We start from the raw sequence: 23134 nt of genomic DNA, 5'->3' as shown, positions 1-23134 counted from the left end.
TTTTTAGTGTCGCTGTTGCATTGTGGGTAGAGGAGTCAAATTCAGCCCTGGCACCTTTACACACAGCGTTCTCTATAGCGCACCGCACAGCACACGTAACATGGCCTAGATTTCCCAACATTTTTCTTTCTCTCTTTTTTTTTTGGTCATAATCTCCTAGTCTTTAAGTATGCACACAAAAACCTAGTGGTTTTTTTTTTTTTGCCATGAGGGAAATTATCCTTCTCTTCTTCATTTTTATTTATATTCTTGATTAGCTGCACCTGCGTCGATCACTACTTATTGTTTATGTCAGTAGGGGGGACATATTAAATCTGTAGTTATCAAAGCGAAGAAAGCCGGAGAGGGACAGTGAATGGCGAGCTGTTTGTGGATTATGAGGGGCTGTTCAAACACAAAGGATTTGGCTTTCATTTCTCGAACTCATCAGCGCAAAGAGTTTGATTCGGTTCTGAGTTACAGTGTGCACATTAAGACTGCTGGGATGTCCCGCGCTGCTCTTAGCTCGCCGTAATTTAGTTGATCTATATTATTAATTTTAAAACTCATCCCTACTGTGTAAGCTGAGCCACTGTTGACCACTCAAGCCATATAAATCGGTACTGAGCAGAGATATTAACCAAGCTAAGCCCTAATAAAGTAATATTGCTTAAGCCCTAATACATGTACTCAGAACCCGATAAGCTACCCAGGAGAATCTGTATTATTCCGAAATGTATGTGATTTTCAATAGGCTTTCATTAGAAAACGAAATATGATCTCCATTTCTCCGGTCAGTTCTACATGTGCAGCAATGCGGATGCACTTTCTGATTTTATCACAGTGAGCAAACACCCACAACATTAAAAGATGTTTTACATGAAAAAGGAAAGATGGATGTGATCTTATATCAGCAAGTAATACATACTATACAATACAAACTATTTTGTAACTAATTATATATATATATATATATATATATATATATATATATATATATATATATATATATATATATATATATATATATATATATATATATATATATATATATATATATATATATATATATATATATATATATATAATTACATACAGTATATCCATCTAATCAGAGCCATTCACAGCCCACAGGGAATTCTATGTAAAGAGCGAATTTCTGCTCTTCACTAATATCCTTTATTGTATTTTCCCGAGGTTTCCATCTCTAGAGGGTTCCAACTTTTGGCATCGTAACCCTCCGGAGCCTGCAGGCTGCTAGTCACTCATTATCAGTGGAGTAGAAACGTCGGCAATTATTAAAAACACAGGCCTTTAAATTCACATACACCAATAAGTGACATATTAGAAAAATATTTGCCAGACATCAATTATCCGCCCTGGCACATCCAGCCATGGGTCGCGTTTAATCTTGTGTGCTTGACTGAAGGTGGTGTAATTGCTTCCCTATAAAAAAAATAATAAATTAAATAAATAAAAAAAAAGTGAGAATCTAAACCTATATAAGAACATCAGAATGATGTCATGCTCAATATGAATAAAGGGAAGAAGAAGAAGAAAAAAGAGTATAAATAAAAATATATATGCACTTTTTAGAGTCTGACCAACCCAACATCCTTGGAAGCCCCCTGCTCTCTCAGTCAAGACAAGGAGCCATATGTTCTGGTTATCAGGTTACATGTTTCACTGTTACAAAGCTTCACTTCTCCAGCTCCTGAAAGGCTGCTGCTGATCATTTCTTATGGAGTCAGGCCACCACAGCTAGAGAGCTTAAAGTGCTTCATTTACCTGACCTCTGACCTTAGCCATGTCATGTGACTATTGATTTTCAATAGCTGAAGGATCTATACCACCCAGAAACCAGGAGAGAGAGAGAAATGCACTAGATCACCTTCTTCACCCCTCTTCCCACCCTTGCAGATTTCCTCAATGAGAACGAAGTGCTTTTTTCCTTCCTTTAACAAGAATCATCAGTCAGCTCACTAATGAAACTTCCAATTATTCTTTTTTTGTCTTGTTTGTTCTGTCACTTTGCTGGTTTTTAGTGCAGTACATAATAAATGACTGATGCCAGATACTTCTTTGAGGTTTGCGGTTACTGGAGTGACCTTTCTGACATTGCCCTTTGAACATGTTTCTATTGACCACCAATGTTTACCTTGTAATGAAGATTATGAAGTCCATATATGATTATATATTATAAATGTTTCCAAAAGATCCACACCTTGTTAGTGTTATGAAATGTGCACACAGTTTTCTTTTAATATTGAAACAGTGATGTCTACTATTGTGTATTTTTTATATATAACAATAGATCAAGACCTATTTTAGAAGGAGACTGGCCATACACTTCATTGTCCATTATGTCTGGCTTTCACATGAAATCCAACACTGGCAGACTTTAACAGTTTAAGTGTGTTCCTATCTCTCAACTAAATGTTAGAGACTAACATTTGCCATAGCTGTTATATAAATGTGTGAGTATACGGAAGAGAAAATGATATGATAATTTGGTTAAGCTATACCTCATTGTAATATTGTTAGCCAAACCAGCCAGCTATAAATAAATGTTTAATATTTTAAAAGTTTTGTAAGGTAAGAAATTCCTACACACATGATCAACTTCATTATGCCATTGTATTAATGAGATAATAATATGTAATGCAATGAAACTGATACTAACTTAGAGAACGATTTTTAATACAATTAAATCGTCATTTTTATGGTCAAAGAGGTGTATAAAAGGATGAATGGATGAAACGGGGATTAAAATATTTAATCATATCTAAAAATTTTGATCTTTGCATGTTTTTGGAAAGAAAAAAAGAAATAAAATGCAAAATGTGAAAGTTAATATGAAGATTTGGGTTTGCTGTTACTATGCCAACAACTTCCCATGAAGCACTTATGAAAAATTTATACAATTTCAAACCAGTTAGGGAAATCTGGATGGATATTGTCTAATTTCATGAATAAAGTAATATGGAACAGTATTAAAACTAGCTTCAGTCCTAACCCTAACCACAGCTTTAAAGAATTTCTGCACAAACGCTTACAATTCTACTCCAATGTATTTAAAATAACCACAGAATTATGCTTGTCATACTTTTACATTGGAAGAACAATAGGATTTGTACATGAAATCCACTTTTCTAACGAAACTTCTCCTCAACTTACAACTTTCCTCCTCTGATTAGAACGTGAAATAGAAATTAATTGACAAATAAATCAGCATGCATAAATGTGATCCTCAATTTAATTTGTAAAACAGTAACAACAAACCTTATTACAAAATATATTTACAAACACATTTTCAGGAAATGTATTCTGAATGTTTAAAATGTAAAAATGTATCTCTAATGAGCAATTCAGATTTGATAGAGGTGTGTAGAAACTCCCTGAGAAGACATAAGGAGGAAGCCTTGAGGAAACCTCATCCTCATCAGTTTGATACCAATAATGCGATTATAAATAATTGCTTTCTATATTTGTGCTATAGCGGGTTAAAAAGTGCAGTTGTGCATCATGCACTTTCATTATAGTTTTAACATGAAGTCTATTTTTCTTTATGAAGTTTTCCACTGTTCACTGATGGATGACTGGGTGCAAAATCAGTTCAAAGCGATTGCAATCTAATAGCTATTATAGCAGTTGTAGTCTTTTGCCATCTTTTTGTATCAACTAAATTTCAGCTTCAGATTCATAGATTATTAGTGGATGAGAGAAAAAGAGCAAGAAATAAACACATATTTTCAAATAATGATTATCACACTGTACATGTACATGTATGCAAAGTGTAAGCAGTGAGCCCATAAATGAATAAACATCATCTTCTAGTGGAAGTGTAGTCATATAATTTAAACAACGAGGCCTACAGTATCACCCTTCTTGGTAACAATGGATTATTACCTTATTATTCCAGAGCTGAAGGTATTTTGTAGCTGCAGATGAATCCTTCGTATTCTCCTGGATCTACTGAATAACTTTACTTCTGCTACATTGAAAATGCACTGCCATCATAATCATGTACAATGCTGCAGAAATGGTTCATTATCTGACCCAGTAACATTCAGACATGAACTCAACTCGTGTTTCTCTTTGTTCCTCGTAATGGACTGGTACCATGTAGCCCAGACATCTAGCTCACTTTTGATTAAACTTAACACAAAAAAAAACACTAATCAATCTCAGTATCACTGAGTGTTAGTTCAGCTGTCAGTTAACAAAAAATAGATAATGTTAGCAAAAGTTTGTTTCAAAATGGTTAATTGAAATGAACTAAAAATGTTGTAAACATTCAGTAACGTTAGCTAACTTATCCCGATAGCTGTGAAGTTCTTCCATAAAGCCTTTTATCATTCTTTATGTTTGCCAAAAATAATTTCCAAGTTAGCTATCAAAGATGAGCTGAAAAGTCTTTACATTCTTGGTAACATAAGAACTTAATTAGTAAAATCATAAAAGCTTATTGAAAAATCCTTTTTTTTCATTAAAAAGACATAATCCAGTAGGTAATCTTCTTTTACATTGTGCATGCTAGTGCTTGAACAAGCTGTTTCAGATCACACCACAGTACTTATCTGAGGTCGGAATTCAGACATGTTTGTTTGAAATTACAGGATGTCGTCTGGTATTCATTTTGCTCGTGTGCGTTGGATCATTGGCATGTTTCATGAACCAGCATCTTGACAAGTACACTAGCAATTGGTGAAGAATTTTTTTGCTGAAAGTTCTGAGTTTTTGGCCCACAATGATTTTAAGCCATCCAGACCCTGGGGCAGTGAAATCAGCCTAGTTCCAGTAATGCACTCGCACATCCATTTGGTCTTGCAACAATTAACATATTTCATTTATCTACAATTTTTATGCGTAAAATTTCTTCCATCTGCTTGACTGCCTAATGCAGTCCTTCTAACCTGTATTAGGCTTAATGTTATTATTATTATTATTATTATTAATATTATTATTATAATTATTATATTATTATTATTATTATTATTATTATTATTATTATTATTATTATTATTATTTGCACTCAAATCTTCTTTTCAAAACCAAATTTTCTTTCAAGTTGAAAAATTTACATTGATCTTTCTTTATTATTATTATTATTATTATTATTATTATTATTATTATTATTATTATTACTATTATTTTTACTATTATTATTATTACCCAAATTTTCTTTCCGAAACCAAATTTTCTTTCAAGTTATAAAAACCCTCATAAAAATGTTTATGTACATTGATCTTTCTTTATTATTATTATTATTATATTTATGAAGAAGTCTATGAGATCAGTAAAGGTTTTAGATATTAAAAAAAAAATAACCCACAAAGTTTTGTTTCTCTTATACCACAGCAGTTTGCCAATGATTACACTGTTTGCACTATTATTATTAATACTAGTACTAGAAGTAGTTTTTCCTATTAGAATTATTATATTTGTAACCATTTACAGTTGCATTTGAGTCATGGACTGTCCATTAGATAAATTACTTCCTGTTACAGCTTACATTTTAAAATATATAACTCTAGTTATTCCTTTTTCCAGCCTTGCTCCAGTCTGTCCTCTGTCCTAAAGACTTTCCCATGGTGGAAAACCTATCCATTGTTACCAAGTGCTGACACTGGACCCAATTTCCATGTTAGGTGGCATGTTTCATATTCTTTTAAAGTTAACTTTCTTTGTTGAGTGATACATTGATTAGATATATATTATGTCTATGTGCTAAGTATATTGTCTGTATCTGCCTTAATGATGATAAAATTAGTCATTAAAGTATATAGAAAATGTTTAGATCATTTGTTTTTGATTAACAACAATTTAAAAGTCATAAAGAATTGAGACATTCCAATCCCACATTATTCCATGTGTTTCCCAATAGCAAGACAAAAAAGAAATCCACACACACACCACCACAGTTGTCTCAGGAGGTTATAGTTATAGTATCACACATGTATCTATTTGTATTTATGGAGCAGAAACAAATCTTTCTACACATTCCAGCACTGCATACTGAAAATAGCGCGGACAAATTTGAAGCCAATTGGTTTTTCTGAGGAGCTATTGTTGCTCTGATGCTTCCTGTGATGTGTTTGTGATTGTGAATAGCTATGGCAGAGACAGTGTTGTCTATTTTTACTGCTGTTCCTCCTACCGTTCCGCTGGCCACAGCAGAGCTGTGAGTATAATAGGTTGATGTAATGACTTGATTACTAGCCAGATTAGTTTATGGGCTAACACAACTGGCTGACTAAGCAACACCCTGCTAAAGTGTGTGTGTGTGTGTGTGTGTGTGTGTGTGTGTGTGTGTGTGTGTGTGTGTGTGTGTGTGTGTGTGTGTGTGTGTTTTAAGGTAAAATAATAAAGCAAAAACAAGAATTCTATTTTTTAAAAACAAACAAACAGATATTAGTCAGCTCTACAGTTTTTTGGCCAGATTTTGATGTGTTAATTGCATATTGGTTGTGAGATGAGACTGACCAGTTTAAAATGCATAATTTGCTGATTTTGGGCATTGTGAATAAATATAAACAACACCAATTTTTTACGTTTTGGCAGAGTCCAAATTGATTGTTTATTTAACTTATCTGAGGCATTTAACTAAATGCCACCAATAAAAAAAAAAAACACACAGGAGATTGCGGAACATGCATATAGTGAATGCAAAATACAATGGTGCTAATAGTGAAACATAAAACATAAAATGGAGAAAAAGTATTCTCAATAATATTGCAAGCTTATTTAGAATATATATCAGATGAGGGTTAAGGGCGTTGCTCACGGGCCCAGCAGTGGCCACTTGCTGGTTCTCGGATTTTGAACTTTATTTGCACATCCCAGCAATGTTAGAAAGCTGGGGTCAGACTGCAGGGTCAACCATGTTACAGTGCCTCTGGAGCACAGAGGGTTAAAGGCCTTGCTCAAGGGCCCTAAGAGTGTCAGCTTGGCGATACCGATGCTTGAACCCCAACCTTCCAATCAGTAACCCACTGCCTTAACCACTAAGCTGCCACTTTCCCATAAGTAAGCAGAACATACACATTTTTTTCTTTATTTCATAAATGGATCATCATGAGATTGTAGATAGACAACAACATATAATTGATTTAATCAGATCATCTTGTGCAGTGTGGCAAGCAATCTTAAAATCGCAAAGTCTAAAATCGGATTCATTCCCAGTTTGGGAAATGCATATGACAGGAAAAGGTCCAGATGAGCACCTGGAAATAAAACCCCCTAAATTTGGAGATTACATCCCTCCAAACTGATCCACGCTTTCCTCCAGCCTCCACACTCTCCAATTCCAAGACACACCAGCACCAAGGCAGCAGGGCAGCCAGAGAAACAGCCAATTTGGTGCAACAAGGTGGCTAATAGGATCATTAACCCCCTTCTCTGTATGTTTTGGATGTTGTGTATGAGAGCATGTGTGTGTTATGTGTGTGTGTGTAAGCGTGTGTCTGTGCCATCCTGCACGTGGCAGATTGCAGGAACAGGCTGACTGTTAGCGGCTAGCTCAGCAGTGCCGGGCGCGATCTGCCATCTTCCCGTGGATTTACAGCTGACGCTGGTGCTACTTCAATTAGCTCTATAGCACACAGATGTTGCTTAAATGTTGCTGCTAATGATACCGCAATAAGCGTGAGATTCATGCCACATTCACAGGCACGTAAATTTCTCAAGTGGCACAATTAAAGGGGAAAATCGTGGCTAGGCGAGAGAAAGAGAGAGAGAGAGAGAGAAAGAGAGAGAGGCAACGATGGTGGAGATGCCAGTTGGAAAGCTGGAGGTCTGTTCTGTACCACAGCCGAGCTCCATTCCGCTTTAATTGCTTATCCGCAAACAAAAGAAGGCTTTTGTTTTTCCATGCAAACCGAGTGTGTAGCGCGGTTTGTTGTTTTGCTTTGACGTTAGCATGCTTATCGACTTGTTTAACAGCGGTTTAACGACAACGCTGCTAACAGAACAGCTCCATGTGTACAGAGCGGCTCTTAATGGTGTCCAAGTGTGGAATCGGTACTTGACCTAAAATAAAAGGTTCAAATAAAAAAATATATATATTCATCAATTAATAAATGATCTCCATGCCATAGTTCATCTATTTCCATAAAGCTGTCGGGTAGACTTCCTTTTCATGTCATAGCTAGACGCAAAAACATTGTGACAGCCTTGTCAGGTAGGTGTGTATATGTGTGTGTGTGTGTGTGTGTGTAGGTCCAGCACAGTGTGTGTCATTGTTATATCGGACAGTCAGTTCTCCATCAGCATGACTTTACCTCAGTCAGGCCTAGTGACCCGAACACAGGAGAACTATCACTCTCCCATACTCCCTGTGGAGATCTCGTTCTTTTTTCTCTCTCTCGTGTTTTTTAGTACCTGTCTACCAGTGTCATTCTGATTTTGTGTTCAAGATGACAACGAAGACCCACAAGTATTCATAATTTCCACGTCAACCCGGATTAGCAAACAATGATACGAATGAAATGAAAGGAAAACTGTTTATTTATCTATATAGGGATGGTAAGATTCACCAATTCATATCAGTGCATTGGTATAAAATGTATGGATGTGAAGCATCGATTATTAAAAATGTGCATTCGAAACAAGTTCATACAATTTAGCATATTTGCATTGATAAAAAACTAATTTATATGTAATAGTAGTAGATGCACTATACCTTTATTATTTAGAAAGTGACTAATAATTTGTAACCAATATTTTATATGTAGATTGATTTCTCCCCACTAAACAGTTTCTCAAGCGCGTTCTCTCAACACCATGACATATCATAAGACTACTGAGAGTGAGGCATGTCCTGAGAGTCACATACAGATTAACATGGCAGAGGTAGAGCTGCATCTTCCTGGAGACAGAGGGCCGAAAAACAGAACGTCTGCTTTTTTTAATCCTAAAGACCTGCTTGTGAAAGGGCCATGAAGAAGAAGTCAGAAGGCACTTAATTAAATTCATGATTTGCTGCCTGTCTGAACCAAAGAAATATAAGTGAATTATCTCATCCATATTGAATTGCACAGCATCATATTTTTACATCGCATCGTATTGCATTGAATCGCATTGTAGGGATTCAAACTGAAATCGGATCGGACTGCATTGTAGTAGTGGTGAATCATATTGGATCCCATAGTTAGCTGCTTCATATGTATCTGTAATGTATCGTATAGCTGGCTTTGCATCAAGTAGAAGCAGACTTGTTAGCAGTCCATGTTGTTTTTATTTGAAAAAGGGTGCACGCTTATGCATGTGGATGTGTTATATGTGTACATGTGTGTGTTCAAAGAGTCCAGAGGTAGCTATGATGTTCTTGATATTGTAGTGATTTAAAACATCATCATTCAATTAACTTCCACAAAAGATCCATCTCAAGTCTGGTTTTTCCTTGTCAACTCTGGCTTGGTTAATAAGGGTCTACATCTGTGAAGCTGGTTTGTGGCATAACATGTTAGACATTATATGCACTGAATTGAAATAAGTCAGTTGTAGTATAGTATATCTTCATTTTGAAGGTTGATCGTGTTTCACATTCTGGATGTAGATTTCTTTTTCTATTTCCTTTGCTTTAAAACAGTTACCAGGCGTACTTATTCAAGGCAACAGAAATGTGGTGTAGTCTCAATCATGTACTCATGCTTGTTTAATTGGTCAAGGGCTGTGATTTTTAGCAAAATAAAATCCTTTAGACTAGCACAACAAGAAAACGCATATCAGTAATAAATTATATATATATATATATATATATATATATATATATATATATATATATATATATATATATATATATATATATATATACGAAAATAAAACCAGTCCTTATGCTGTGTTTTTGCTCAATTCAAGCTATAGCCTGCATACCCATTTCACCTAGTTTTTTCTTCTATTTTTAGCAAATGCTTCACTGGGCTGAATCAGAGGTATAGCTTTGGGGGTGTTGTGCGTTCTTAAAATACCTTATGAACTTTATACCAGATAGTGGTTAAGCAAGGAGGTGAACATAGCATGCAATTGATCGTGTCCCACCTAATGTGGGTTTCTGCAGTTACACAGTTTAAAAGAAAGTATATCTTCCTGTTTAAAAACAAAAAACAAAAATAGACGCCATCAAACATGTCCAATACAAGCACTTTTAAAACCATTACCAAATGGTTTCCATTAAATAGCATGTTTGTGGGCATCATCAAATCATCAGTGTCAAATCAAAGAAACCGCAGTAGACACTAACTGCAATCTAAAAGCTTCGTGACATTCTAACATGACCAACATGCGATCTACAAGTAGAACAAAAGTGTTCTATTGGTCCATAAAGGTATCCATTATTTCACCAATAGAAGGCATTAAATTACCAGTAGAGACCTGCAGGGACTATTACAGTTTCCATTAACCCAATAAACCTCCCATTATAAGCAAAGATCGTTTTTTTTTCCTTTAGAGATTTAAGATTAATCAATTATGATTATATTTTGCTGGTGGAGTTCATGCTTTAAAACATCTATTACATATTTCCTTTAGCTTGCATTAACAACACCCTAAATTCAGCATCATTTTCTTACCAATTGATTCTAAACAATATGTTTAACCTCAGTGTGTTTAAACCCTAAAGCATTGCAAAATTAAATACCGTCATAGTATAATATCGTGCAAAACCTGGGTTTGAAGACGATCTTATCAACTAATCCCTTATCAGTTTTATATTCTGCATTTTGAGTGGTCTCTGGTTAAATGAAATAAATCAGAGAGCACCCAGAACCCATGAAGAACCTCCTAATGAAGAGAGAAGTGAGTAAACTCTCCTGAAAAGTCCACTAATGCTAATGATTCCCTCCGGTTTTTTTTTTGTTTACTTGATTTGAAAGCAAGTACTCAGTAAAACCAGGGCAATAAAAAAAACTAAACTCTAGTTTAACTCTTCTATGAAATTGTGTTTAAGGGCATGTCATTTGTTGGACATTATTTTATTTAGATTCTGTGCTGATATTTATTTATATCAGGTGTCAAGGAAATCCATCAGAATGAATACCAGAGCAGTGATTGTGCAAGAGTAAGTATTCACTTTACTTTACAGGTAATCTGTACTCATTTAGCTTCCTGTCAGCTACCAAGATTCACATACCAGTTCTCTATAAAAGACATTTAACCCCGATAAAGCAAGAACCCAGAAATCGCATGAGTCCATCAATCTCAGCTCATAGATAATGACAAGTGTAATGGAACTATCATCGTGGAGATGTCGAGACCACTCTTCTATTGTTTACAATTTAATAAAAAATCAGTTGATAAATTTGTGGAAAGTGTCGAAGCTTTGGAGCATAGTCATCATTGTAATACTGTCGTCCCTGTTGGTGTCATCTCGTTGCTGTTATTGGGACGTTGGAGGACTTTGAAATTGCTATGCTTGCAATCTCTGATGGTGACATTGTGGTGTGTGAATGTGTACATGCTGGGTTTGGGTATGCCTGTTATGTGAAGGTTACCTTGGTGTGAATGTGGAAGCATGACATCCCGCTATTAATAAAGGAAAGAACAAAATAAGTGGTGGTTTTATATCGATATCTGGAAAGTCTTTTTTTTATTCTTTTAGAATGTTTTTATTTTTATTTTTTTTATCTTTTTTTTTTTCTGTTCACTTTGCCAATTTATTACCTTAAATTTTTGTCAATTTCTTTAAGCATTTTTTTTTAGGCATTACTTATACGAATTAGTTAGTTTAGAGTCAAAGCTCTTTCGTTAATCTAGAGCTTCTGAAAATGCTAAGGAAAGTAGCAATAAGCATTCGCAATTCAGTGTAATGTTTTTTTCTGTGCTTTTTTTTTGCATGTGTTCGCATTTCAACATTTGATAGTTTTCAAACCCTCGAACGGCCAACTTAAAATTTTCTTCCGACTTGCTTCCGTATTATTCATCAGCCTCACAGCTAGGTAGAAGAGCGACAGGCCTTGATGTCACGCTTTTCCCCGGCATCAGCACAAACTAGTGCGAGCGCTCCAACATGAGAGCACATTCACCATCTGTCTTTAACTACAAAGTCATACACAGACTCTGAGCCACGGCAGACAGCTCGCCAGCTCCAACCGGAGCCGGAATGCCGGAACCAGGCTTATGGTGCGTACACACGTGCCGCTATACCGTAACGCTTACGGTTCTGCGTGTTGGTTAAGCAGTGATCTGCACCAAAGATTGTGCGTAGTCAGCAAGCTGGAGACTTCTTCTGAGCATTATTCAAACCACCTACACCTGTTTCTATGGCGGGGAGAAAGAGAAGGAGGAGGAGGAGAAGGGGAAAAAGGAGGAGGGGGGATGCCCATGTGCTAACCACTAGCGTAGCACAGCTTGGTAAGGATAATGCAGGCCTGCTGCTGCAAAGTTTATTGTCTAAATGAGATAACAGCAATCACTTGCACAAACTCCTGGATATACACTGGCATGTTCTGAGCCAGTGACTATACAGCCAGTTAAAGATGGACACACAGCTGGATACAAATGAGCATTTGCCTTTGTTGTGTACGTTCCAGAAGCCTTGTGTGTCACATTTACAGAAACGGCATTATCTAGCTGGGAATACAAAGCTTTAAAAGAACCAGCAGCTAGCTGGGGTGTTAGATTTTCTTTTTCAAGCGAGCCATTACACCGTTCTCCACGGCTGGATCCGGTTTTAAAGGTTAATCCGGGAATTGTGATTCATTGTCGCTTTAGCATTCTTTATTCGGCTTAGCGCGTGACAAATTCCCGATCGTTTTCAGGTATTTAGCCGGCGAGGTTATCTGCACTGCTACTTATTATCCGAACTCGACTCAGTGAGTCAGAAAGAGAGGTGAGCAAGTCTGAATGAGATGAAGATAAAAAGGAAAAAAAAAGAAGAATTGAGAGGTTTATCTTGTGAAATGGCTTCATAGTGATTTGAGTGAGGAACCTTTAGATAGTAAGGTGACAGATAAGCTTGAACTACATCAAAATATATAAATAAACATAAATAAAAAGAAAACGTATGTCAACCGTCTTTTCAGCTAACAGCAAGTCTGAATGACATTCTGTGAAATTATGAGGTTGCCATATTAAATTCTGCCATATCCCCCCCTATCCATCGGCCGGTCCGATGATTAACATGTGAACAAAAAAAGGTGACTGTTGCTGTGTTTTATCTGTCAGAGAGCACATTTGTCAAGAAATCAATTGCAATAAATCACCAGCCCAACTGATTTACAGAACGATTGTGGAATTGATTTGCCTAATGAATCATATCATCCACCCAATTATCTTGTGAGACCTGCTCAACAATAGGCCACTGAAGATCAATCGTGGGAGGCTGGGAAGGACAGGGGGAATTAGTGGCACATTGGAGACTCCGCAGGAACGTGTGCAAGAGAAGGCTGTGGATTCGGTACAGAAGAGACACCCAGAGCTGACATTTCAATGGGAGATTTGTTTGGATGGAACCTACAGATTTAGCCGATTCCGATAGTAGGAGACGGAATGTCAGGAGTGTAGTTGACGTGTAGCACAGGTATGTGTCTGTTATTAGTTGGGATGATTAGTAGATAAGTGGTAGATAAGTGGTTGATTAGTGGTTAAGGCATCGGATTCTGGATTGGAAGGTCGCAAGTTTAAATTGTAGAACCACCAAACTGCCACTACCAGGCACTTGAGCAAGGCCCTTAAACCCTCAACTGCTTAGTTGTAACTCTCTCTGGATAAGGTCGTCTAATGCCATTAATGTAAATATCTTCAAAATGCCATAAATACAGCAGTCCAAAAAGACCATGCATTAAAATCCTTACTTAATTTTATCGTGATCTTGACATAACAAACATCGTTTCCACATGATCAGTTCTTAATTTTTCTGCGTATTCAGCATAAGATCCTCCTTCTCAAGTGTCAAACCCTTATTTGTAAGTAGTCAATCTCTGAACAAAGTAGAGCAAATGCGATCATCCGTGATGCTGCGATGATGCTGCCTCGACAACATGCTCTTATGTAAAAGGAAAAATTAACTACAGATTATGAGGAAACAATGTTTATGTCAAGATCACGAGAAAATTAAGGCGTGATACAACTTTTGTGTCTAGATCACAAGAAAACAACTTTTGTTACGCCGAGAAAATGTCGTGATCACGAGAAAACAAGAAAGAAAATATTGCATGACCTCTTAGAAAATCGATCACAAAATGTATTACAAAATGTATTATGTTTCTTTGACCAAGTGATATTGGCTCCATGATCTTTATTTTTCTGTTCTGGTGGCTTCATATTGACCATACCATATAAGCATTTAAGAATTACAATGTGTAATTCAACATCATATCCCACAGAGCAGGTAGTGTTGATGCCTCACAGCTCCACAGTTCACGGTTTAAGCCTGAGCTTTGGTTTACAGTCTGGGTGGAGTTTCACATGATCCCTGTATCTATGTGGGTTTCTTCCAACCTCTCTAGATTCTCTAGTCAGTAGGCAGACTTTAAATTGTCTGGAGTTCAAAATTTTGTGTAAGTATATTTTATACAGTATCGTGTATTCTCTGCAGTGTGTATTCCTGCTTCACATTTATCTTATCCTAGTGCTCCTGGGATAGGCTGTGGACCTACAGTAGTGCAAGCCTGACCAGAGATGAATAATTTACATCCATATTTATTTATCTGACAGATTGTTTTATCTAAAGTGAGTCCATATTCATGTCTATACATCCAGTCATTTAGAATGCAGGAATCTGGCTGGTAGTGTTTACGCACAGCGCTGTGTTTGGAGTTGAATAAAAAGAAAAGAGGCTTTTGGGGTGTCACTGGATTGTGGGTAAAAAGGTAGCTAGTGTTGAACTGGATGTGACTTTATAACAAAACCCTGTAGAGAGCTGTGAGTATTGAGCGGGGGGCCGTAGGGGGGTTGTGTACTGGAACAACTGGTATCAAGTGTCAAAGTGGTTGTGGGATGATGGGAGAGGAAGGGAAGGAGTGAAAGGCAGAGATGAGGAGGCATCAGAGAGCTAGGCATAGATATCACCATGGGTACCGACAGTCGAGACTGCAAAAACAAAGATTATGCCATGTAGTGGGAATGTGCATGTGGGAGAACAAGGGTGATAGGACTTGTCGGAAAAAAAGGAATATGAAAGATCTGTAGTGCTGTTGCAGTTGGCCTTGTCTTCAAGTGGTGGCCAGTGGAAACCCCCCCCCACACACACACACACAAAGACACGCATTGCTGTTACCTAGAATGTTATTAAATACGTACATACAGATATGTTATTAACTCCATGAATCTTCAGCATTTTGGTCTGTTTATATTTAGCATTCGAAGCCCACTGCTTGGAAAGCGTTTCCTCCTGAATAAATACTTTGATGAAATGTTGAGAACAAGCAACACACTGTATCTCTTCTATCTAATTTCTACCTGTAATAAAAAAAAAAAAAGCTTGAAAACAAAACAAAAAGCTTCCTGCTGATTGTTGAGCTTTAAATATTAAGGTACGTCGAATTTCAAAAGACATTTAAATTGTTAATTATGAGTTGGTGTTTGAAAATCAGGCTTTCTCTCTCTTTCTCACACACACACATACACACACAAGAAACTATAATCACTAATTAAAGCCAAATTAGTCTGTAGTATTTAGCATTTTCTATCCTGTTAACGGGTATAAAAGTTGATCTAAAACGCATTAACATCCATCTCTAAGACTGAGGTGAGGAGTGCATATGCAGGACAAGGCCTCTGTACCGATAGGATTCTCTCCTTTGGGAACTTCCAGAGCCTTGATTTACTGCATGCGATGGTGTTATTGAAGGCAGAGGCTCTATGATAGATAACAATACATAAGCCTGTGTTCAAACCCATTCTCCTTACAAAACATGCACACACTCGCAGACCTCAAAAAAAGTAGCTCGATATTGTCTTGCCATACACTAATACAAATTTTAGTGACTGCAGAAATAATTCTCCTAATAATAATGACAGCAGATGCTCCAGGCTGGCCTTGGCTCACTTTGATTGAGCGACCCCTTGACCTTTTGTCTTTATTTCAGAGTGCATGGGCCGCCGTAAATGAATGAGTGTCCGTCTCGTTCTGTCTGGGGTTATGAGGGATTATTGACTTGGGTTTTTTATAAATATTTAATGCTTGCATTAAAAAATATGGCAGAGGATGGCCATTAGGGTTGGGTAATAAAGAGGCTTTCTGGGTGATTGAGTGAGGTGCTGGGCTGTCCGGGGCCGACGCGAGGCCACTCTTTGATGAACAGAGAACACGTCACACACTGGACCACTCTGTCTGCGCATTTACAGAATCCACAGAGGATGAGAAGCAGGGCTGGATGTTAGAACAACGCTGGGCCACAGGCCTGCAGCTGCTCCTGTAATAGCCTTAATGGCTGTCCCTTTGTGTCTTTATGACTGCTGATACTGCACAGATTGTTCTGAAGGGTGTCTATTTCCACCATTCTTTTCAAGCCAAAAGGAAAAAAAAAACACTTTATTAGCTTTGTTACTGTTGCATAATTTGTAAATCTGTAGCTATTGTTTCTATTAGGCAGGCATAAAGTAAGTGCAATAATCTGAGACAACGAAATGCGTAAGAACTGCTAAATGTTTAACTTTACACTTGAGACAACATCACAGACCAGTTTCTGTACTCCGACATGGTGGCTGTTATCTCAACCCGACGTCAAAGATACTTCCCCAAATGGCAAGCGGCCAAAGATCGATCCCTAATCTGATTGGGGGTTGTTTTACTTCCTCTGATAGAATTTAGATTTGCTCTCAAGTGCTTTTTCCAGTAGATAAAAGAAGTTATTTGAAGGTAAAACGGGGTTTGATTCTCCCTAGCCGGTATAAAGACAGGGTTTCTCCATTGTCCGGTTTGTTCATTGTAATAATTGTGCGAGACACAGATAGGCGTCACGTCGCGTCCTCAGCAGGTAGGAGCTCAGTTATCAGGCCGCAGATCATCCATTGGAAGCAAATAAGCACAACAGCTCACATTCAAATGTTGTTCTTTGCCATATTGACACTGTGACTATCAGGCAGCCCTATTATCTGAGCCAGGGCCAGATCTATGCCAGCAGGCGGTTGCATAATAACCTGCAAATCACTGATGCAAGCGCTCTGCATCTTGTTAATTGTCTACGTTCTGAGCGGGAGAAGAAAAAAATTGAAGCGGGCCCGTTGTCTTGATGAGAAATTGACATTTTCTGACCTGCTAACCAGAGGCACTCATAGAAGAAGATAACAACCATGCTTGTTTTTAAAAAGGGGAGCTATGCTAAGAGTGGTCTTTATAAGGTTTTCGTCGGCTCGCTTGATGAGTATGGATTTCACCTTGCACCTTTTTAAACATCAGAACTATAAAGGGTTCAAAACAATACCACCCCTTTTAGGCATGTGCTATCCTTGGCCCTTGAATTTATCGACTATTTATTTTTCAGTTAATTAGAAAGTGACCGGGCAACCTCCGTCTGATTCTGTGTGGTGTGAAGTGCATAGCGTGCTAGCCATGTGACTTACACTTTGTTTCTTGGAAACAAAACTAGGCTTCTTGTAGGCATGTTAATGCATAATGGGCTGAGAGCAAAAAAAAAAAGAAGAACAGCAGAAATATTTGTTTCTTTATGAAAGTTTATGAATTTCTTTGTCCAAACAATATACTTTGGAAATAATCAGTGCATAGGGAGGTACAGAAATAATATATATCTAACAGAGGTTCTTTTTCCTTCCACATGTCCTTCATGTGTCTATTTGGATTCCCTCCATGTTCTCAGGTTACCGTCTGCGTACCGGTAGGATGGATTGCTCATAAGTGTAAATGAGCATGTGCATGTTGTTTTGCATTGACCAAGCGGCCCATCCATGCTGCTTTCCAACTTATTCACTACTAGGGTTCCTTGAAAAGATCCCTCACCCGGATACCTCAATGACTAGATGCAAAGCGAAACAATTCCTTCTCTAATTCCTGCCTAAAACTGACTCACACCAGCTATTAAATGGAATGCAAGTTCTAATGCCTTATATATGACCCAGGAGTGAAAGGGAGCTGAGCATTTAATTGGGAGGATCACAAGCTGCCATCAAATTCACAAACTGTATCCCACTTACAGTATAACAAGCATATGAAATCACCTGTTCTGAAATTAAAACCCTGCTATTATAAGTCACCCTTCACAGGAGATAGGAGCATGGACGGTGTGAAGCTAACTACGCTCATTCCTAGATGTAATCATGTAACTTACATTTCAAACATTGCGTTCAATGAAGCATCGAGCCGATTCACTTATTAAGCAGGTTCCTGATGAGACAGAGACAGTCACGGATGTGGTAGACACCCAACTTGTGACCTTCATCAAGGGTAGCACTGGCGCTGTCCTTCCGTTCTCCCTACTTTGGCAAACGCTTCAAGTTAGCTAATGAAGCATGGATGAGTGACAAACCCCATGTGTGCCTGTAGGTTGTAATTCACATCATGTGTAGATGAGGAGGTTTGTCTGGCCAATTAATGATGCCTTGTTAATGCTTACAACATTTAGATTTTTATTCGTTTTTGGAGTTGCCATAGGCATGTGGTTTTAGCGAAATATCTACCACAGTGCTCTCAAGCGCAAGGCAGAAAGAACCAGCATGGAGAGGCCGAAGTGAAATGGCAGTTGTTCTTCAGGGATCAGTGGGCTGAGCAGGAGGGCTGCTTCCCCCCTGAGACTGCCATTTTCTTCCAGGAATTCACAAGAGTGAAAAGATGAAAGCCTTGTGTCACCAGCTCACCCCAAAACTCTTGCCTACAGAACACCACAACAAGAAGTGCAAGTCCAAGGACTCAGGCTGCTTCCTGATGGCAATATATATATATATATATATATATTATAATATAGGGCTGTCAAAATTATTCACCATTGACCATTTTTTGACCATTTTTATTAAAAAAAAAAAAAAAATATATATATATATATATATATATATATATATATATATATATATATATATATATAAAAGAGGTGAAATAAAAACCTTCAATGCAACACTCTTTTATTTATGATGTTCTTTCTTTACTCAGTTATTAAAATAATAACCATTTGATTTTACTGATACCCCAAGTCTCAAATCGAGCACTAAAGTCCGCCATGATGCACACATCCGGCAATTAAAACCGTCCGTGTGGAAACATATCAAAAGTTCTGTTTGGTGTCCTAATGATTTAATTATTTTTGTGTTTAAAAACACCATAATTATTTTAAAACATTTAAGAATATTTTGTCTTTGTGCTCTATGTTGAATATGGTTTTACTAATAATAAAAATACATTTGCATAAAGCATTCATATTTCTCCATGCCCATGGTGATTAGAGTATGAAAAACTTGTAACTATTAATTTAAGGTAAAAAATTGTGCAATTAAGTTGCGATTAAACATTTAAATATATGTATGTATAATATATGTATAATATATATATATATATATATATATATATATATATATATATATATATATATATATATATATATATATAAATCACTCAAATATCTCCCATCATCTGTTTGACATTTCAGCTTCTCTAAAGCATATAGAGATCAAATTAATCCCTTTAAATAAATAAATAAATAAATAAATAAATAAATAAATAAATATAGGCTGTATTGTGAATTTTGTTTTGGTGAAGTTTTTTTTTTTTTTTTTTTATTATTATATATTTTTTTTAGAGGGGTTTAAGGCTGATTGAAAATTATTCTATTATCTATAACCAAGAAAAAGGAGGACATTTATTAAATAATAATAATAATAATAATAATAATAATAATAATAATAATAATAATATTACAGGTAGGTCACAGACAAGAAATACTTTAATTAAATATTGTGTAAAATGAACATCTTTGTACAGTAAAATGTAGAAATGTTTACATAAACATAAAAAAAATGTATACATGAAACAAAAATAAGTATTTTCCCCTTACAGAGTCAATCTACAATTTACTGAAATCTTCAGACTAATGGCAATAAAACACTTAGTGCATGATCTAATTAGGCTAAAAAAAAAAAAAAAAAAGAAAAAAAAAAAAAACAGGTTGCATTAATGACGATATTCACAAATACACTTCATGTAACCTTGGGTTCCTCTCACTTTCAAGGTGACTTCCCCTAGCTCCTCCACTTAGCTAAGCTTTGTTGAGCTATCACAAAGCAAATGCATTGCACATTCATCACTCATTCCCTTCCACAGCTGCCCTTGCTTCCTGCTGCTAAAGGAAACTTGTGTGCAGATTGCCAAGAGGGAACATCCCCTTTTGGTTTGAAACAGACTACTTAACAGTACAACAGGAGATTTACAAAGTGTTAAGTGCAAAAAGAAAAAAGAAAAAAATTGGTTTGCTGATTTTGGCACAGCTAGGCAAATCAAACTCATTGGGAGAGAAGAAGAAGGGATTATGTGGACTAATATGATTAGCTACTATGCTGCTGTTTCATGGCGTAATTACAAAATGACATGTACAATATAGAAGATCTTAATCTTGGCTCTTCATATACGTATATGATACAAAATCTAACCTTTTTTTTTTTTTTTTTTTTTTTTTTTGTCCTTGGATTATCAGTCTTATTTGAGAGAGTACAGCAAATAACCAAAAAAAAAAAAAAAACTAAATAAAAAAATAATAGTAAAGAAACTGACAAAATAGTCAAAGGGATGAGGGATCACAAGAATCAGTTTTTTATTTTTTTAGTAAAAAAAGGCTTGTGCTTTTTACACCATTGATCATTTAAATGGTAACGATTGGCTTCGTGGTGGATGAGTTGGTATTCAAACAGCAGAAAGGTTACTCTCAAGAGATTCAATCTAAAGGCTTGGACAGAGTTTTTAATGTATTTTTTCTATCTGTCACATTTTAACAAACAGTAGCGACTGACGTACGTATGTTTCCATTCCCCAATTCTTTCCGCTTTCTTTTTTTATATATTCTTTTGTTCCCTGTAAACATGATTGAGCTATAATGCGGCAAAGCCATGGGTGTCAGGTAGAAATGACTTTTTACATTCTTAAAAAAAATAATCATAATGAAATAAAATTAAAAATTACAACCACAATGCCCCCCCCCCCCACCCCGGGGCTGCTTAACATGCACATTTTCTACTAATATTATTACAGCCATGTGTCACAAACAATTTATTTGACTATACAACAAACAGGATTTGTTAAAAAAAAAAAAAAAAAAGAATCGTTCAGATAATTTATAAAATCAATACAAAAATAAACAATGGATTTGACCGTTTCTCAAAATAACTCAAAAATGAATGGAATTTTTTGATGATGTAGCAAAATAGAAATAAAACATACAGACATTGCAATCTATTGATACAAAAACAAACAGAAAAAAAAAGGTGGCAACTGGTCTTGGCATTAACATTCTGTGTTGCATCACAATATTGGCTATAATAAACATTACATATGAGCTCAAATAAAAGAATGCAAAAGAAAGCAATATACAAAAAATTTTCCAAGATAAATACAATATTTATAATTGATATGTTACAAAAAACCCCTTTAGTGATCGCAAGTGTTTGTGTGAAAGTGTTGCAATGTATAAGACTATTTTACTCCTAGCTGCTTTTAGTAGGAATAAAACTCTGTACTAAATATTTAAGTGGATCTGGAAAAAATTCAAGACAAGTGTATAAATATTTAGCTACAACTTTGGCAAAATCACAAAAGTCTACAATTGTATAACCACATACAAAACACATTAGGGAAGAAGGAGCTAGAAGTAAAAGGACAACTTTCTGGTACAAGAAACATAGACTCCACAGTAGCCTAAGAATGCAATAGTATACAGTGCTAGCAAAAAGTTGAAAAACATTGCAGATCACACTTGCTTTACAGGAAGCTTTTAGCAGTGGAAGTTTTTTCCTTTCTTTTTCTTTTTTTTTCTTTCTTTTTCTTTTTTTTTTTTTTAACCAACAGACAGTAGCGTTTCGTCTCTTAGTGTGCTCGTTTTGAAGGCGAGAGAAATTTTTTTTGCGATATCAAAGTTACAATTTCTACCTACAATAAGTTACAAAGTTCATTTTTCGATGAAGTATGCATGATAAACTTCTCCTCTGCCTGTTCCTCCCCTTTCACTCCTATTAACTTTTTAAATCTTTACATTATTTTTTTCTTATAAATCATACGTTTTAGGTTTATGTTAGTTCTAGTTTGTTGGCTCTGCAGTATTGGCTTGGCCCCTATTTTTCTCACCACAAATCAAAAGGAAGAAAAACAAAAGAGAAAAAGCAAAAAATAATAATAATAGTGAAAAAAAAAAAGAAAAATAAAATGACTTCACATTATAGAAATGTGCGACTGCTGCGCATCACTCGAAAAAAGAAACATTCAGAGACATTTCAGTGTGTTTTTCATCAAATGGCATATCCACAAAGTTGCTCCCCACACAGAACAAGATTTAGCCAAGATCGAACCAGAAAGGTTTATACAAAATAGGCGTTTTTTTTTTCCTTCCGCAAATTTTTTTTTTCTTCAAGACAGAGAAACATGAAAATATGACAAGAAATTCAGTCAATAAATTTAAAATGTTCATGACAAAGTTTCTTGCATGTCGATTTACATTAGTCTGAATAAAATCTTTAAAACAAAGTCTTTTTTTTTTTTCCTTTCTCGGAATTAGACGTAGTTGTTGGATAACTTCATGACGGATGCCGATCGTTTCAGCGGAACGTTCCGTGATCTACCCCCCCGAGGCTCACTGCACAGATGCTGCTGCTTTACAAGAGGTGGAAGTGCAATTTACATGGGAGGGACCACCAGTCCGGACATAGCTACAGAGAGGGGGAGAGAGAGAAAGAATTTTAGTTGTAGATCTCTATAAATAATGCATGTAAGATAAACAAAGCAGATTATTTCCGCCACATTCGGTGGAACCCTTTGACTGATGAGGTAAGGCACATACTTTTTCATACTTTAAAGTTGTGTTTGAAAGACTGTCACATTGAACAGTTTATTGGGGGAAAAAAGGTACATTTGTAGGAATGGGATTTTTTTTTTTTCGCAACAAGACATGCCAAGGAAATCCTTCAACATTTTAAATGAGGTGCTTTCTGACATTTTGAGGAGAAAGTATCCCCGCTCTCACATGTGTGAGATTTCTTTTAGCGTTTTGTTAATGGCCATCAGAGAGGC

At 36.2% G+C, this 23134-nt stretch overlaps 1 protein-coding gene across 12 annotated transcripts in view; it reads right to left on the bottom strand.

Annotated features, from left to right (window-relative positions):
• Nucleotides 1-22607: 22607 nt before the first annotated feature.
• Nucleotides 22608-23134, bottom strand: part of ebf3a (EBF transcription factor 3a) — a 92043-nt gene continuing 91516 nt past the window's right edge. For all 12 annotated transcript variants that reach the window (XM_046853848.1, XM_046853842.1, XM_046853851.1 and 9 more), the window contains one exon: nucleotides 22608-22773. In XM_046853848.1, the coding sequence (XP_046709804.1) occupies nucleotides 22742-22773 (32 nt within the window). In that variant the 3' untranslated portion in view covers nucleotides 22608-22741. The remainder of the gene's footprint in view (nucleotides 22774-23134) is intronic.

The sequence above is a fragment of the Silurus meridionalis genome, chromosome 7 (genome assembly GCF_014805685.1).
Source record: "Silurus meridionalis isolate SWU-2019-XX chromosome 7, ASM1480568v1, whole genome shotgun sequence".
NCBI classification, from domain to species: domain Eukaryota; kingdom Metazoa; phylum Chordata; class Actinopteri; order Siluriformes; family Siluridae; genus Silurus; species Silurus meridionalis.
The sequence above is the reverse complement of the archived record's forward strand: the minus strand, read 5'-3'. Positions and strand labels throughout refer to the sequence as shown.